The sequence below is a fragment of the Pectinophora gossypiella genome, unplaced genomic scaffold, assembly GCF_024362695.1.
Source record: "Pectinophora gossypiella unplaced genomic scaffold, ilPecGoss1.1 Pgos_43, whole genome shotgun sequence".
Taxonomy (NCBI): domain Eukaryota; kingdom Metazoa; phylum Arthropoda; class Insecta; order Lepidoptera; family Gelechiidae; genus Pectinophora; species Pectinophora gossypiella.
This window is the reverse complement of record NW_026063253.1, coordinates 230,314-243,349: the sequence shown is the minus strand read 5'-3', so window position 1 is coordinate 243,349 and position 13,036 is coordinate 230,314. Positions and strand designations below refer to the sequence as shown.

The following is a 13,036-nucleotide window of genomic DNA, read 5'->3' as shown; positions in this document are numbered from 1 at the left end:
ATATGCGCAAAAGTCAAATTGCATTATTGCTTTCTTAGATGAATTGCTTCGATGTGGCCATTTTAACCCCCCAGTTCCTACTATGGAATTTATATGAAAAAGCAACTTGTGACGTCATAGAAAAACGACAAAATATTGCACTTATTATTAAATTTTTCTATATTAAAATCTACGAATAAATTTAAAATTCATAAATAAGTTAAATAGAAAAATAATTGCAATAGTTTTAGGCGGATGAGGCGTTCGACAAATATAAATAGGTACAAGTTGTATTTATACAATAAAATTTAACGATCCAAATCAAAGTAACATGAGACTTCAATAATACAAATTATAACTAAATTACCTACTGAATAAAGCCGAGTTTGAGTTTGCTAAAGGATGATTTGAATAAAAATGCAGATATTGGTGAGGTAATTTTTATTTCAAAACTAGTTGTCATAGTGATGTTTCGTAAAGGCCATGCGGAATAAAAACAGTCTGTAAAAAGGGAAAACGACAAACACTGAAGTTAAGAGAAGAAAAGGACTGCCTATAATATATTAACAATGTTCTAGAGGGGAACAAACAATATTTACGATTAAGAGAAGACGTAAGGAGATATTAAGTTCATATATCTTATCCTGTAATTGCGTTAAAAAATATACCATCTCAAACACTTCATAACTTTGTGACCATATTTACACCAATTGACTGATAAAGCTACTATTACAATTTCAATATTTTATGTACATAGTCTATTGTCAAAGGCATGGATTCGTTGTCCTTTTTATACTTCGGAACTTCAAAGTTACAACTTTCAAACGTCTCTTTCATTTTATATTAAATTGAGCATCTATAAAAATACATGTAAATTGTACATATAAATAAATAATTAAATCTAACAAAACATTGGCAGTGCAATATATTGCTACACTAGATTCATGCGTTGAATCTGTGATAGGGATCTTTTCATAACATTATGAGTAAAATAATTTTAAAAAATTATACTGTACATTAACCTCAACGAACGTAAAAATCGACTCAAGTGTGCATCGAACTACCCGTACTAATTTTAAATGTAATTATATATTATATCAAGCTAACAATGTAAGGCTTATTTAGGAATCTGATAAGTTAGAATATCGAATTATTATCACCTATTTTAATACCATTGTATTGAGTCAATTTCTACAATCGATTTGTTTACTCACTTTAAAAAATCCACTAGCATTCTACTCACGAAAAGAGCCCTAAAATCAAAAGAAATATAATAGTCACGTTTATTATAATTAAATACTTACAAAAACTGTGCTAGATCCAAAATGAATCGTGTCCAATTCAATGTATGTACAAATAAAAACAAACACTTATTATTGCATCATCATCAGCCTTTAATCTTTGCTGATAGTCTAGTCTCTATTGCATATTTTTGCGTAACATCGTAATTGAGTTTTCTTAAATGTAGATATAATTAAAATTGTTATCGACGTGGCAATATTATTATTAAAAAAGAATTTTAAGTTAATTATTCTACAATTAGGAAAAGGACACAATCCACGTAAAATGAAACAGTAATTAATCTATATGTGAACAACTCGATTGAGGGGGAGATGGCGCTGACATTAACCGCGCCCGCTCCCTCTACGCCGCGCACGCACTCAGCGGGCGACGGCTCAAAGGAGTTGTTCACAACTTAAATACACACCTAAAGTAACACTGCTAAACTTCCCCGAAATGCTTGTGCAAGGTCTCCTTCGCGTGCTTCTGGGCTTCCACTTGTCCAGTTAGGAACTTGTCACATACCATACACTTGAGGGTAAATTTGTTAAGGTCTGTAAACTGTCTTGAGGATTTGGCTTCTTTCGCTAATTGCTCAGCTTCTTGGTAGATGTCCATGTCTTCTGCGGGGAATATTGTCTGGATTCCACCCTGGAAATTGAGAATATGTATAGGAGAGACAGATAATTTCTATTAAAACTTGTCACACAATCTTTACATAAAGTGTGAAAAACTAAATTATATAAAAAATTGCGTCATTTGAATTTTTACTGTCCATATAAAATGTGGATTACTTTCAAAGATAAATCAGACATTAGAATGATCATGACCTGAGTCAAATGAACATAAATAAACATGATAAAATTAAGAGAGTTTTTGATAAGAGCACGATACTATATTAGATGACTAATTAAAATAACAGAATTAAAAAGATTCTAATGAAAGTATCACAAAAATCACTTTGTGATCCCTAGTTTGGTAAGGACATAATCCATGGTTCGGAAGGCACGTTAAGCCGTTGGTCCCGGTAACTACTTACTGATGTAAGTTAGTAGTTGTTACATGAGCCATGTCAGGGGCTTTAGGCGGCTCAATAGTAACCCTGACACCAGGGTTGATGGGGTTGGTAAACCACACGATAAAAGAAGAGTAGGCACTAGTTTCTTCTTCCTTAAGGTGCTTAAAAAAATGAACGAATAATTACTCACATCCGACTGTTCCAAATACAAAGGATCATAATGCACTCCGTCAAATAGCAGAAATACTCTTTGACCGTAATTCTTGTCTTCGCCAAATCTATTTATAATTGCATTAAGGGTGTCTACTACTGCCATTTCCAATCCGTAGAACCGGGAGAGAATTGCAACCTGAAACATGGTAAATATAAAATAAGTTTTAAGTGAAATAAGATAACATAATAGTACATGAAGGTCTGCCTCCCATCCTGGATGAGAGTCAGACCTGTCATAAGATGGCCAGATGAACTAAAGGAAACATCTGGCCCACTAAGTCAATCAACTACAAGAGATAGAGGAAGGTGGAAAGTGCTAGGGGAGGCCTTTATGTCCAATGGACAAGCTAGAAGGAGAACTATTTAATGTGTATATTATTTAAATTTATTATCTGTATTCTTTTAGTAAATAAAGGCTTTTGAATTGAATTTGAATAATACATGAAACTTGTTTTATTTTTAATAAAAGTGTAATATTTGTATAGTTTGATATCTCGAAACAGTTCTCAGGCATAAGGTTTACATAGCACATGCTTGGAACATACATGATTAAAATACCAACCTCAATAGCACCACCCCATGAACTAGGTTGTTGTATCCATGCACAATACTCGGCATTGGGCCTCCCGAGAACACCCTCGTTATATGTGTCATGATCACTTGCAACCTCCATTGCTATGATCTGTCGCATTAGAGTGTGAGCTGATGTGTCTACCTGACCATTTAATACGAAACCTAAAAGAGAAAAAAGTTTTATTAAAAAAATATGCATAAATGTTTCTATATTTTAGCATTACTAATGCAGCATTTAATGAGAACTCACAAGCACACAAATACACATAACTTACTTCAAATAATAATTTAAGAGTGATATAGAAATAAATAATATAAAAATAAATCTTGTAAGATTTTTTAAACTGAATTTTGATTTGGAAGTTTTGCTAGTATACCTACCTAGTACCAAGTTTTGGATTTATGAAGATAATTAAAAGTTACACTAACATAACATAAAAATACATTAATGATGAATTTACATTACCTTTTGTTGTGTCATCATGATGATGAAGCATTTTGCAATAATAATTAATTTGACAAATCATACTACTATACTAACATGCTTAAAACAAAGAAATAATGGAACATAAATCTATATTACCTATACTAGTGAAGAGGCAAGAATTATCTGAGGGAACAACTTTTTTCATCAGGATTCCAGGTCTGCAGGCAGCTAGGGTCTCATGTGATGCTACTCCGTTTTCCACAGGCTTCGATTCCTCAGGTTTCGGATCCATAGGTTTCGTTTCAGCAGGTTTACTACTACCAGCACCAACCTTTTCTTCCACTATCAAAGTCTCACCAGTTTTCAAACCAATGTCAACCAATTTCTTATCATCATCACTGATATCCAGCGGCTTGGGCGGATACCCAGACAGAACACAGAGTTTGTCAAAACCCACGTCGGAGATACTACACAAAAACGCCTTTAGTTCGCCCACAGTACTCTCAGAGGTCAAGTCTTTCAATACCTGCTGCCCATTCTTACTTTTAACTTTAAACGCCCAGGATGCCATTTCTACAACCAATCTATATTCTAAATGAATTTTTCAACAAGCTAGAACACTTTCTCGTAAGAATTTCTTTTATTCGGGTCAAAGACGTAAAAGAAAGAAATAAATAAGTTACGCTGCGACTGTTGCGAGGGCTTTGACTTTTGAATGTCAGATTGACGTTTGTGGGGATACCATCGTTACGTTAACATTTATTTTTTAATAAAGTATAAAGATTTTTAATAAAGATTTTTCAAATATATTCAGGCATTTTCAGGTTATCAAATTGACATTAAAATGTACTTATTGCTAGGCACTTGCTTTACAATATTTTGATAATTTGGCACGTTTTATGGCTTCGAACATTGATCTCACAACCCACACGAGAGAAGAAAAGGATGGCAATCAGTTTGATTTCTTTATTTTCGGCCGTCACACTATTGTATTTCCATTCAATTTCGACGTTTCGTAAAAAGTACTCTTATTGGCCCCTTCCTTCCTGCAGACACCTCCTAATTTTATTTTAAGTTATACCCGTCATTTTCTTATCCGCCGAAAAGAAAAGGGACGGATGATTGCCAACAAGTTAATTTGAAAATGACTGAATAACCCGGGCGAATAAAATAGGCATCTCGCTGGTATACAATCCGTTTGACGTGCTGTCTACTTAACTCTGTCGGGTTATTGGCCAATGTAAAATTTATAGATATTTGAGAAAATTAACGTGTGTTCCATAACTTTTATGCCTGTTGATTAACCGTCCCTTTCTTTTTCAGCGGATAAGAAAATGACAGGTATTACTTAAAATAAAATTAGGCGGTGTCTGCAGGAATTAGCACCAATATCTGTTTTAACTACTTAAATTATTAATAGTTCCTATTGTCAAGTAGGTACGGCTAGGTAGTGAAGGATTTTTAATTCTTTGTTTTTAATTAAAACAACAATGAGATTTCACAAAATTTTATTACAAAAATGATGATAACATCGTGACTACGTATAAATATTCTCATGTCTATTTTACAAAACGCTAGTTGTATGTTATGTACCTATTAATTTATAATTACTTTTATTCAAATAACTAAGTATCCATTTTGGCACATTTAATAATTATAACGATATCATAATATTGATAAATTCCATAAAACATAATCTACTTACACAGAGTACCTATTAATTATTTAAACTAGCTTTTGGTATTAATTGTCATTTCTAAATGAATTGAACACAATTATTCATGTCTACAACATTAAGTTTATATTTTAATGTTAAAAATATTGTAAAGTTAGCTGATATTACTGATATGGACCTGACCGAATATTTATTAACAATGAAGTCAAAATCTTATTTTTACATATTGTCACCATAGCTTATTCTAAATTGTGCTTTTATAAATATTGAATAATTGTTGACTGAGTTACTTAATTAGGTATGTCTGGATACAAGATATCATATTGCATTCAATTCAATATGCTATTTTCAATTAAATAACGTAACATTTAAGTACGAAATGTACCTTTAAATGGCGATGTAGGTTTATTCAGCGGGCCAAAATTTTAAGTTTAATTTGACAGTTCCAAAACTAGCATTAACTATCTCTTTCTCGCGTAAGTTTAAGTGGAAGCGGGCATTATTTTTAGATATGTCAAAGTGATTATAAGCTTGCCCGCCAGAATCAACGCTATTAATTATTGTCCCTATAAAATAATTAACACAGAGTAAAACACAAAATTATTACTGTTTAAATTGTAACTTTGATTCGATATGTGAGTATCTACCTATTTACATACCGACATAATTACATAGACATAAAAATGTACTCAAAATCACAAATGGCACTAGAAATGAACAATGATGTTTCATCTTTGGTTGTAAATTAACTTACAATGGTTAAAATTAAAGTTAATGATTACAAGGGTTTCTTTCTGAGTATTTACTTTGGTAACCACTATAATTATCGTTAAGTATTTTAAACCCTAAACTAGACTAGGAATATTTACATTTTCATTCAGTCGTAAAAGATAAGTTTGAACATAATGATAATCCTCGTTTTCTCCTCAATCTACCATTTAAATCTTGCGTAATGTAAAAAAAAAACTACACATACGATGAATTATTTTTATAACATTTTGCCTTTTTTTTCTACTTATTTTTAGTATCCAATGAAGGACTTTCCGTGCTACGTTCCCCAAAAATAATTATAGACGGCGCTGTCCAGATTTAACGTGATAAATACCAATTTTCTCATTACTCTGGTACATAATTATCTATGGTAAGAACTTATAAAAATAACCGTTACTTTAAATTTGCAACGGCTTATGTATAGAATTATGTTACTACATATATTGCTTCTCTTTATTTTGATTAAAATAATAATGGTGTAATAAAAAGGGTCACCATTTATACCAAAAATAAAGATAAAAGATGCATAATGTCTGTTATCCATGAAATTAGAATTTTAAACGAAGGCATTTTTTACGGCGCCATCTATATTGTTTTTGTGGAACGTAGCCTGTAAAATCCTTCATTTGTAAAATACACCAATTTTTTTACTAAAATGGTAACACTGAACAATCGGAATCACTAAAGGTCGTTCTATAAACGTTTTATTTAAATCGGTTGTTGTTGGTGTGCGGTCGCCTGTGTCTCGGGTGTCGTGGTAGCGGCCACCGTCACGTGGGCCTGCGGACGAAGCGTGGGAGTGGCGCGCGGAGCCCTCTCCGGCCGACAACTAGGGGCGGCATCCGCTCATCTTCCTCTTCTTCCTCGTCTTCCCCGCCTTCGGAGCTGTCTTCTCCACTCCACACCTCCGGCTTCACCGCTTGATACGATGCAGAGAATCCTTTGAAAACTATAGAGTCGTCTGTTCGGAATCTTACGATAAGAGCTTCGGTTGTAGATACGATTTCTGGTGGCATCTGGTGATCAAAAATTATGATTACTTAGGTATACTTTTGAATATACTTAGTGGGTACTTCAACATTTGTCAAAGGTGAATAGCACCTGACTCCTCTTCCATAATTACTTGTCCAAACGTACCGGAGTATTACTTAGGTAAGACCTATTTTACGTTAAGATTTTAGCAAGTTATGTACCTATTAGCATTAAAGTCGTAAGACCGAATGTTCTTTCAAAATCCAAACCCCATAGTAGTTTAACTATTGTGTCTGGAAATCTCAGCTTACGAGATTAAATAATTTCCATTACCTTAGTACCACAGAACTTCCCGTAATCACCAGCACTGCCTTCCAAACCACCGAAGACCTGGACATAATCGTAGTCGCAGTTCGCTTCAGGCTCCAACTCGAAGGTGAGGAAGGTGAGCCGAACAAAGTGGCCCGTTGGCGCGACGATGCTCCAGTCACAGTTGGCTCGTGACTCGTAGGAGTCGTCGCCATAGCGGGCGTGAGAGTACAGGTGCTTGACAGACTCAGATGCTGATAGGTAGCCTCCACACGCTGTAAAAAAGGAGATAGGTTTAGAGAGATAGAGATTTCTCTTCATACGTAGGTAACATGATAAACCGTAGGATATGAAGGCGTCCATGATCGAGTGGAGCGCTCGGCTCATGATCGGGAGGTCGGGATTTTCGTAATCGCTTGCAACTTTGCAAATGCCCAGGAAGATAAGCAGCTGAACGTGTTCTATGCATTACTCCCGCTCCCAGTCCAGCATAGAAGTAGCTATAAGAGTGATGTTAATTACCTACATCTTGTAATCATTCGTCAATCATGACTTTAGATTAAAACAAAAATAGACCGTATTATTACTATACGAGTACTGTCAGCGTCACTGTAGAATTATTATGCGGTTTGTGAGAATATTGACAACATGTTTGGTTTTTTGTCAGACAGAATATTTCCTAAGATCATAGTGCAGTTTTTTGGGCACTCAAAAAGGGGGTCGTGACACGCAATCTTCTGGATCCGCCCATCATCCTAATGCTATTATAATCCATGGTCAACTTCAACTTACCAGTGGAATGAGTAGCCAAAAAGCCCTTCCTCTGCACGGACGCATCGGACTTGAAGACCACGTACATCTGGTTCTGGTTGGCCACTACCGGGTGTGGCTGCTTGCTGCCACAGAACCGGCCCAGGGTCTTGTCATCGGCTGACGCGCCATCATAAATGGTTACGTGATCGTATGCGCATTCCTAGGGAAAACGAGAGAAAATGTAGTAAGTTTATCCCAGGGGAAACGGGAGGTGATAGTGAATTTAAGTTATACATAGTATAAAACAAAGTCGCTTTTTCTCTCCCTATATCCCTATATACGCTTAAATCTTTAAAACTACGCAACTGAATTTGATGCGGTTTTTTTAAATAGATAGAGTGATTCAAGAGTTATCAATTATTATCAATTATTTATAATACATACATACATACATAAACTCACGCCCGTAATCCCTAATGGGGTGGGCAGAGCCACAAGTAATCAAAGACAACTTGCAGCCACTGTTGATACGAAGTCCAAAGATGGATATGATGAACCTTATGGTGATAAGGGATCAGCCTATCGCCCATAACATTAGTCCATCATGTTAGAGGACACAATAACATCCACTAAATCTTGGAGAAATACTGATATTTTTGAGGTTTTTAATGTGATGTCGTAAATAATTTCATTTTTTCCTCAGCATTGCACCCGAGCGAAGCCGGGGCGGGTCGCTAGTATATTATAAAGGTTTCTACTTAGCTAGCCGTATTTGAGTTATTAAAATTTGTCGTTTCGATTTTCGGATTAGGTAGGTAGTTGGTGACCAAATCGGTATTGGTAGGTATTAGGAGCCCTTGCAAAATCGTTGCATTTGCAACAAGTCTCTAAAATATTTTTCACTCATACAGAATTTGGCGTAAAATAAAATCTATACGTAGGTAAGTAATAGTAAGTATTCTTAAGTACGTGTTGCTTGACAATTCAAGCAACATAGCCCGTAGATAGCCAGCAACAATGTGAATTTATGTGATACTAATTGAATTTTTATTTACACTTCTCATCAAAAAAATCGAAACACCTTGCAAGTTTACGTTTTGTCAGGATTATCAGAAAAATGTGTACATTTAGGAATAAATGTTAAATGTCGTTTAATAGTGAGTAATATGGGCTTATCAAATCTTAATGTTAATGTTCTAAATTTAAATGAATTTTTCATAGGTTTCGTATTTTGTTAAATGAGTCATTTTTATTCCGTATGGAGTATAAAGGAAATGGATAAAACAACACACGTAAATGAAAAAAAAAGCTAAAAAACGTTTGTTTAATAACTTGTATTCCCTCCCCGAGCTCTAATTACTGCTTCCATACGGTTCTTCATCGATCGGATGAGAGTCACGATCACATGCTGTGGTATATTGTCCCATTCCTCTTGGATTGCATCTTGCAGCTGGCTAAGTGTTTCTGGGGCAGGATCTCTTGCTCGAATTCGTCTCTTTAATTCATCCCACAGATGTTCAATGGGATTCATGTCCGGGCTTCTTGCTGGCCATTCCATAATAGAGATATCGACTTCGTTAAGATAATCTCGTACGACGCCCGCGGTGTGAGCCCTAGCATTGTCGTGCATGAATATGAAGCCGTTGCCAATAAAATGTGCATAGGGCATCACATGAGGCTCGAGACACTCTTCGACGTACCGATGACAGTTTAGTGCAGGCAGACGTGGCCCAGACACGAAAGCAAGCTCTGTCTTACCGTCGGCGCTGATTCCTCCCCAAACCGTCCACGAACCGCCACCATAGCTGACCTTTTCTTCAATGCAGCATTGTGCATAGCGTTCTCCGTCTCTTCTGTAGACCTTGTTCCTTCCGTCGTTACCATACAGCATAATTTTACACTCATCAGAAAAGAGAACTTTGCTCCACTGTAGGTATGACCAATTTAGGTGCTCACGTGCAAAGTTAAGGCGCGCTCTTCGATGGTCTGCAGTTAATTTCGGCCCATTTGCTGGCTTATGCGGTACCAGTCCACGATCCTTCAACCTTCTTCTAATTGTAGAGTCACTTACAGCCACCCTTCGTACAACACGAAGCCGCTGCTGCAGTTGAAAAGCGTTAAGGCGTCGATTTCTTAAAGAAGTTGTTACAATAAATCGATCATCTCGCTCAGAAGTGACCCGATTCCTGCCAGATCCTGAACGGCGCGTGAACAAACCAGTCTCCCGATAACGTTTATAGACTCTATGAACAGATGACAGGCTTAGATGCAGTCTTGCAGCCACAACACGCTGACTAAGGCCAGAATCCAGCAATGCCACAACTCGGGCGGCTTCTGTGGGCGAAGTATCCATACGTTTTAGAAAAAAAACCTTTTTTCTGACGTCCCAAAGTCACAGTATTGAAATAAAAAACAAAAAGTTTAAGGATAGGCGCCAATTTTTAGTTTTTAAACGCTAAATGTACTCCAACCCTAAACACACATTTGTCTCAAAACAGTGATTCATTTCGTTTATAAGATAAACAAATGAAATTCTAATTTTGAATTTAGAATTTTCGCTTATTACTGTAATGGCCAAACTGCCAGCTATACATTTATGTATTTTTTTTCATCGTATGAATTCTTTTTTGTGTTAAATTCGGACAGAAACAATGAAAACGGAAGTGTTTCGATTTTTTTGATGAGAAGTGTATTATCTAAATAAATGAATTATTGATTTATTCATAAATATCCCTTTAGTACAATACAACGAAGTCGCGACACAAAGGCTATCCAATAATCGAATAAGGGTAAACAAGAAACAAGTCATTAATCAGAAACAAAAGTTGTAGCAATCGCATACGTTACGTATAACTAAAGGGGCTTACACACTTACACCGTCGCCAAGTTCAGTGATTTTAATGTTGTTTATTTAAGTAGATAATTAATTGACCCTGATTCCTGCAGACACCTTCTAATTTTATTTAAAGTTATACCCGTCAATCAATCAGTCAATTAATAATACTTTATTGCACAACGGCATATACAAAGGACATAAACATACGCATAAAAATAAGCACAATAGGCGGCCTTATTGCTGAACAGCGTCATTCTCATTATTTTCATCCTTTTTTTTGCGTCATTTTCTTATCCGCCGAAAAGGAAAGGGACAATGTTAACAAATGACAAAATACTTAGCAATATGGTTTTATTGTATAGGTATTGAGTCGTGAGAGCCCAGTTGGTAGAACCCTTGCCTCTGTCATTTTTAGGTCGTATTTTCTAATCCCTCCCTAATGATTGTCGATTTTTTTTCCGAATTCATGCTTGGATCATAAATGATCATCACGTGCTCAGCGGTGAAGGAAAACATCGCGAGGAAACCCACATTCCCGAGAAATGCATTTTCGGAGGTATGTGACCTAACCTATATTGGACTGGTTTTCCATTCGCGGGTTGGAAGGTCAGACAGGCAGTCGCTTCTGTAAAAAACCGGATCTGCCAAATCTTCAGGTTAGGTAAGCGGACTCTGTGAAAAACGGGATAATGCTAGGAGGATGAGGGATAGGATAGAGGGCTACGTACATACTCTCTAGTCGCCATATTTAAAACTACAGACATTTATTAGGTAAGGAAGTAAAATACTCCTGAATGACAGCCTTCTTCTTTTATCGTGTGGGTTGTGAGGTGAATCACCAACCTCATTAACCCTGGTGTCAGGGTATTATTGAGCCGCCAAAGGCCCCTGACATGGCTCATGTAACGACTACTTACTTACATCAGTAAGTAGTAATGACACCCTGTAAAAACGAAATTAGTAAGTGTAGGAATTAACAAGTTAATAACTTATTTACTTTACCTGGTGAGGTTCTAATTCGAATACGTTGAAGATCAACTTGATGCGATGTCCCGGGGTTGTGGAAAACTGCCACACACAATCTTTCCTCGCTGGGTACAGGTCCGGGTAGTTTGGACTGTAAAAGAAGGTAAATAAATCTGATAATCCAACTTAGGTTTAAACTTAACAATATACCCCTTAAAACGTAGCAGAATTGGAATTAAAGCCTCAAATGGAAAACTAAAATTTTCACAAATTTTCCAACAGGAAAATCCACTTGATCATCCTCCTCAGTATTTGTTACGATGTCACTAACATCCTATCTACTTGTATGGCTCCTTGTACAGGGTGTAAGTGACATCGTAACAAATACTGAGGGGGATGATTCAACTCATTATTCCATCGCAAAAAGTATAGAATTGAAAATAATTAAAATAAAACATAAAACAATACATGAATTTTGCGACGGAAAATTCCACTTGATATTAACTCGGAATTATGGTCTTAATCATCCCCCTCAGTATTCATTATGATGTCACTAACACCTTTTTTTTTGACGTGACTTATTGTAGATTTGCCGCAGATGGCATTAACTACTTGGCTGGACAAATGGGGAGCGCTGAGGGCTCTCACCCGGTACAAAATTTGCGACAACAGGCCTAAGGGTGTTCAGTTGGGCGCGACCCTAGTGGGTCGATAGCGATAAACGCTGAATGAGGGAAATCGTCGACCACGCCGGCGGCGTTGGTATCGGGGTTCTGAAGTGTTCGGTGTCGCGAGCTGATTGGCCGCCTCTATGGCTAGAGTCACTAACACCCTGTACAAAAGTAAGTGCGCATTGTCAACAAATGTCAAATAGTAATATTGTAAAATCAGCCAGCCCACCTGACAATAGTCCCGTGAGGTTGTGTGACGTCATGCTTGCACCCTCCCTCCTTGCAGTCAAGCTTGTTGGCGTGGAGGGTGAAACCGCTATGGCAGGCGCACTCAAACCCTCCCAGCGTGTTGTGGCATTCGTGTTGGCAGCCTCCATTGTTCTCAGCACATTCATCCACGTCGATATAGTAAGCTGCTGCGAACCCTGACCGGTGGACGGACGCGTCTGATGTGAACTGCAAGTGGCGTTAAATAGTTCAGAACAACAAGTAACGATTGAGAACTAGTAACAAGATTCACTGTATCCACTGTAAAACTATACCAGTCACTGTACCTCCGAGAAATGAATATTACCGACCACTGGAAAAACGG

The 13,036-nt window shown here is 36.7% G+C and overlaps 2 protein-coding genes across 3 annotated transcripts in view; both read right to left on the bottom strand.

The window, feature by feature from the left end:
• Window positions 1-405: 405 nt before the first annotated feature.
• LOC126381295 (ubiquitin thioesterase OTU1-like) lies at window positions 406-4,207 on the bottom strand. 2 transcript variants are annotated; one of them, XM_050030798.1, is made up of 5 exons: window positions 3,648-4,207; window positions 3,054-3,226; window positions 2,469-2,627; window positions 1,688-1,911; window positions 406-480 (listed from the first exon to the last, which is right to left on the bottom strand). In XM_050030798.1, the coding sequence occupies exons 1-4, from the start codon at window positions 4,060-4,062 to the stop codon at window positions 1,702-1,704; spliced, it is 957 nt and encodes a 318-aa protein (XP_049886755.1). In that variant the 5' UTR covers window positions 4,063-4,207; the 3' UTR covers window positions 406-480; window positions 1,688-1,701. The 2 variants fall into 2 exon arrangements, with proteins under 2 accessions (XP_049886755.1, XP_049886754.1); XM_050030797.1 differs by having other exon boundaries at window positions 406-1,911.
• Window positions 4,208-4,982: 775 nt separating this feature from the next.
• Window positions 4,983-13,036, bottom strand: part of LOC126381286 (tolloid-like protein 1) — a 151,405-nt gene continuing 143,351 nt past the window's right edge. The window contains exons 16-20 of the mRNA XM_050030782.1: window positions 12,674-12,900; window positions 11,810-11,924; window positions 8,011-8,191; window positions 7,243-7,493; window positions 4,983-6,953 (exon numbers count right to left, since the gene is read on the bottom strand). Coding sequence (XP_049886739.1) covers window positions 6,708-6,953; window positions 7,243-7,493; window positions 8,011-8,191; window positions 11,810-11,924; window positions 12,674-12,900 — 1,020 coding nt within the window. The 3' untranslated portion in view covers window positions 4,983-6,707. The remainder of the gene's footprint in view (window positions 6,954-7,242; window positions 7,494-8,010; window positions 8,192-11,809; window positions 11,925-12,673; window positions 12,901-13,036) is intronic.

Excerpts from the sequence above, each read along its gene's own strand:
- LOC126381295 (XM_050030797.1), bottom strand. The coding sequence starts at position 4,062 with ATGGCATCCTGGGCGTTTAAAGTTAAAAGTAAGAATGGGCAGCAGGTA. Across the intron at positions 3,227-3,647 it reads TTGCCTCTTCACTAGTATAG|GTTTCGTATTAAATGGTCAG; the intron begins GTAATATAGATT and ends TTTCTCTTTTAG. Across the intron at positions 2,628-3,053 it reads CATGGGGTGGTGCTATTGAG|GTTGCAATTCTCTCCCGGTT; the intron begins GTTGGTATTTTA and ends ACCATGTTTCAG.